Here is a 5,000-nt window from a genome sequence, read left to right as displayed (position 1 = left end):
CAGAGAGTTGTGAGGAGTGTGAACCCATTACATAGTGTTTCATATTCCTGAAAGCACTTTGATTGGCTAAGATGGTGCACCGCAGTGCAGAAATGGATGACTCACATTTCAGAAAACGTTGCAGTAGTTCAGGCAGGGGCCGGAGATTTTTTTTCCCCCAACCATATCGCGTCTGATGCGAACAGCATTTCCAAAAACATACTGAACACATAACTCGCCCCTAAACTTTTGCAAAAGACATTACTGAGCCGAAGCTTGTCATGTCAACTCATAGATCAGACGATGTCAGACACAGAGTGTGTGGCATTCGTTGTTTGGCTGGCTATCGCGTTTAGAATGTCCCTCCTCGTTTGGTTCAAATGCTTGCCCCTTCTGTAGGCTGTGGAGCTCCGTGCGGAGGGTGACTCGATCGGAGAAAAGAGCAGAGGGAGTCGCATGTTCGCCACTCAAGGTTACACGGCTTAAAAAAGTGGAAGGACAGCGAGCGCAGCCAGCGGTGACAAGCGAGCGAGAGTATTTATCGCACTGTCGAGGCAGGGGCCATAAATTCAACTGGAAATGATACAGCAATATCTTATTTGGCCACATGACTTCCTCTTGGCCACCGCCACAACACTGGCACTGCATTTTCTTTATTTCTTCCTTCCTTCCTTCCTTTCTTTTTTTACTCTCCCTTGCTCGCTCCATTCTTCTATATTTTTAATCAGAGAGAGCAGACAATAACTATAGCCGCAGGTTATTTACTCAAATGAATATGATGTCAATACGGGCATGCCCTATACGGGTCTGGGAATCAATAGTGGGAGCTTTATTTCTTATTTTGTTGTCATCTGCGCCACAGCCCAGGAGAGACAGAGGGGAATTGCCTTTAAGCTGCTAGGGGGGGAGACAACAGCGAGGGTGTCTTCAGTGAAAAATGGAGGGGATCTCTCCCGAGACTGGAGATTTCAGATTTGTTCCGTATTTCAATGTGAGCCCAACCTCTGGGGCCTGTCTGGGGCTTTGAGTTTGAAATACTGCTCTGAGGCCTGCACGCGACTGTGTTTGAAGATTTAATAAATAAATAAACGATTTGTTAATCAATTCCCTTTTTGTGGAAGAAAGGGAACAGTAGGGTTTTGCTAAAGGGGTTTTGAAAAGGCTTTGAGTTACACCAGCACAGCACAGGTTTGTGGGTGGGAGGAGAATTACAGCATGCAAAAAGCTCACATTACTCAGAAGATCCCTGAAATGGTTCATTTTTAAGAGCTACCCTCCACTGAAACAGGACATGCACAGCTGTTAGTGTGTGAGCATCCTTGCTCTCTATTAGTTATGTTGTCCCTCGATTTTCACTGTGTTTTTGTTTTTTTTGGTTATGGAGCCTCCACCTTCAAAGCTGTGCTACCCTCTCTTCCCATGGACAATTTCATCTAAAAAGCACTGCTGCCCTGTCCGGGGTGACACAGTAGCAATCTCACACACCATATACTGTTATAAACACAATAAGGAAGCACTTTCAGGGTTGGCTACCTCGGGAGATGATAAAAGATAGTCCTGGAAAGCACTCTGCCACATATAGAAAGTCACCAATCAAACTGCTATTTAATGCTGCTATTTAATTCGATTTAATTCTTTTCCAAGGACAACAGCCCAATGATAAATGAGAGCTGGCATATTTTGACAATAAGCAATTTAATGTGTATTCAAAAAAAAATTCTCGAGGTTGTACTTTGAGGCCACAGACTGACACAGAGGAGTATTTCTGTCTTTACCTTGCAGTCCCAAAGTCATGGAGAGAAGTAAAAGGCTACTTACTTCCCCACGAGCCAAGGACAAGGATGATTCAGTAATTAGGCCTATACAACTATAACTGTAGCATAGTGCCATCCCAGGGGCAACACTATGGCTGGAGAGGAGAAATATGAGGTGCACAAATATCACTGGTGCCATATTTCCCCTCCAGACAAAACAAACCATTTTAAGACAGAATAATGTTTGCAATTAATCGTTAGCATTCTCACACAGATATGCACACCCAGATCCCTATTAAACTAAATGGTCTCTTCAGTCTTAGTCTTAGTACTGTTTAGGGGGAAAAAAAAAAATTAGGAAAAATGGAATGTTGCTCACAAAAGGTAAAATGAACCCTATCAACTCCCAATAGACCTCTCCAGAATAAGTCCCGCCTCCGTAACTTCCGTATCCATCCAACTTCCGGGCGTCGAATGTCTATGGGAAATAACATGGCGTTTCGAAATATCATACCAGTAAAACATCTGTAGGTGGCGAAGTAGAAAAAAATGGTGGGCCGATTGGCCTACACACTATAGAAATATATCAGTAAGAAGCACTAAGCTAACGCACGCTTCAGACGCTGCGACTCCCCTAGTCAAGGTTGCATAGCAACGGCAATGTTTCATAGTTTGTCTTCACCGAAATGGAGTTCGTGACACCAGAGCCTGTCTACGGAGGTGGCACTAACCCTGCGTGAAATCATCATGTTTGATAGGTTGTTAATACATTCTGAAAACGTTACTGTTCTGATCAAGGTCATGCAAAATAAAGCTATCGACTCAATACGATTCAGCCTCTGATTCCTAGTCTGCTTTTCATTATCTGTTATTCGTGAAAAAAAATCTCATCTCGTCATGTCTTTAGTGTCTTCGTCGGCAATTTCTTTCTTTTTCAAATATCTCAATAACAGCCAACAAACTCGCACAGTCAAACCAAAGTTAAGTCATGTTGAAAAGAAGCTGAACCTTGCAAACGATTTACATTTATAGACCACTGAAACCACACATGAATCACACGTGAAAATGACCATCACGTTAGGTTGTGACTGGTTGGTTGTGTGCAAGATCTAACGCCCTCCTCCACCCGCGTACATCGCAACTAGCTCTCGGTTAGCATTAATAATCGTTTACTACTTAAACGGCACCGACAATAAAAAAATCCAGTGGAAACTAGATGGCAGAAGTGTGTAGGCCAATCGGCTCACCAGCCTTTTCTACTTTGTCACCTACAGAGTTTGACAGGTACGATCTTTCGAAACGCCATGTTATTTCCCATAGACATTTGACGACCGGAAGTTGGATGGATACGGAAGTTACTGAGGCGGGACTTATTCAGGAGAGGTCTATGAGTGAACTGAAAATGAGCCATAAAATATTCAGAAGCTTTGTCGAATTAAACATTCATTCTGTTTGTGAATCACAATCTAGTATGTACATAAACTGAAGGACACCAGAAAGTAAATAAAACTAAACATTTTTTTTCTTATTCCTCTTTAAGGTAGCCTACCTCATGAGGTTTTCTCTACAAAATTCTTTCTCCCTCTCTTTCCCTCTCTCTCTTATACACACACACACACACACACTTGCACACAAATTCTCTCTCTTTCTTAAACTACAGATGACATATTGGTGTCTGTGAAAAGTGGGTCATGTGTAACAAGCCAGAAACGTCCAGGAGGGCATGGAGGTGTGCGCAGAAACATGAGAAGCTGGAGATAGCCTAGCGTAGCCTAGCCTAGCGTAGCCTCGGTTAAAGATTCCCCCAGGGGACGGTTCAAGAGCGTAAATAATTGAGGCGATCTACATTAAAAGCATGCTTAGCTCGCTAAGTAATGCAACACGGACAATCAGGACGTCTTCATCCAGTTCAGTGTGTGTGTGTGTGTGTGTGTGTGTGTGTGTGTGTGTGTGTGTGTGTGTGCTCCCGTGCCATGCTAGCTGTGTGTGGTGCCACAGGGCTGGAGAAGAAATGAACAGCGGTGGCTCTGCCAGTGCGGTGAAGCCTTTGTGTCTGATGGGAGCCTACAGATAAGTGAACCTGACAGTAAAGGGTGGTAACTTGGAGAGGAAGTCAGGGTTGGAGGGAGGGGCATAGGATGAGGAAGCCTTTCCACAATGACCTCCAGTGTGTCATGCTGTATCTCCCGGCTATGCTCTACACTACAACAACTCTCTCTGCGAAAGAACAGTCTTCCAGCAGTTACATATTTGCATACAGTATGTAGCCTACATTAAGTCTTCACTGAATGCATTTTACCTCGAGGAATAAATAGATGAAAATAGATAAATAGAATGAGAGGAATAAAAAGGTATGCAAACATATATCCTTTTTTCCTCAGGACAAAATGGCTGAATGAGTTGAGTGCCGTTAGTGTTGTTCTGTTACTTTATACATTTCGGTTGATGTAGGAAAGGACACATCATTTCTGACAGGCACACAGAAGGGAGGCCTTAAGAACACTTTAATGGTTCTTTCTTGTTGTTGTTGCTGTTGTTGTTTTTCCCTGTAGAGTCCCACTGTCTTCGCAGTGAACATAAAAAATTCAGTGCTTCTACTGACAGAGGGAATAGCTGCTGAAACAAGCTGTGGTATTAACCAAATGAAAAAGGTAGTCTGCTGACAATCCCTTCCTTTCCAAAACCAACTAACCAATTAGCAGTTTAATTCTCAACTTGATTCAAACTGTACAATGGTATACAAATAAGGAGTTGAACACACACATGTCCTGAAAGTGACTCATGGCTGCTTGGTGAACCTGTGTGTGAAAATGGAGACATTAGTCTCCCTCTTTTCCACAGTCATTCACATCACTGATATTGGACGAGGGAGCTTTCATAGGAATTTAGCACATTAAGTGGAGAGTGCTTGATTTCAATTAACATTATTGATTCACAGTTGCACCCCCCCCCCACACACACACACACACACACACATACACATACACACACACACACACAACCTGGCCACACCGTGCTCCATTTATCCTGCATTACTGATGGCTGAAAGAAATTGACATGGGGAAGTCAGCAGCTCCTGCCTCTCGGATTACACGTCCGTGTCAACGCAACAGCACCAAATTAAAGAGGTATCGAGATGAGCTGCGCGGAATGACACTTCGGAATGGCTTACCCAGGTTCCCTGTCATCAGGTAGGCATTGTGGAAGTCTTTCATGCCCAGGCCAACGATGTGGATAAACTCTTCGATGACTTGCATTAACTCCACC

General features: G+C 43.5%; 1 protein-coding gene across 3 annotated transcripts in view; it reads right to left on the bottom strand.

Moving 5' to 3' along the window:
• The window catches only part of adgrb3 (adhesion G protein-coupled receptor B3), a 146,576-nt gene that overhangs the window by 53,511 nt on the left and 88,065 nt on the right, over nt 1–5,000 (bottom strand). For all 3 annotated transcript variants that reach the window (XM_042065809.1, XM_042065811.1, XM_042065810.1), the window contains one exon: nt 4,906–5,000. This exon is cut by the window's right edge and continues 14 nt beyond it. In XM_042065809.1, the coding sequence (XP_041921743.1) occupies nt 4,906–5,000 (95 nt within the window). The remainder of the gene's footprint in view (nt 1–4,905) is intronic.

This window comes from Alosa sapidissima, chromosome 16, assembly GCF_018492685.1.
Source record: "Alosa sapidissima isolate fAloSap1 chromosome 16, fAloSap1.pri, whole genome shotgun sequence".
NCBI classification, from domain to species: Eukaryota; Metazoa; Chordata; class Actinopteri; order Clupeiformes; family Clupeidae; genus Alosa; species Alosa sapidissima.
The sequence above is the reverse complement of the archived record's forward strand: the minus strand, read 5'-3'. Positions and strand labels throughout refer to the sequence as shown.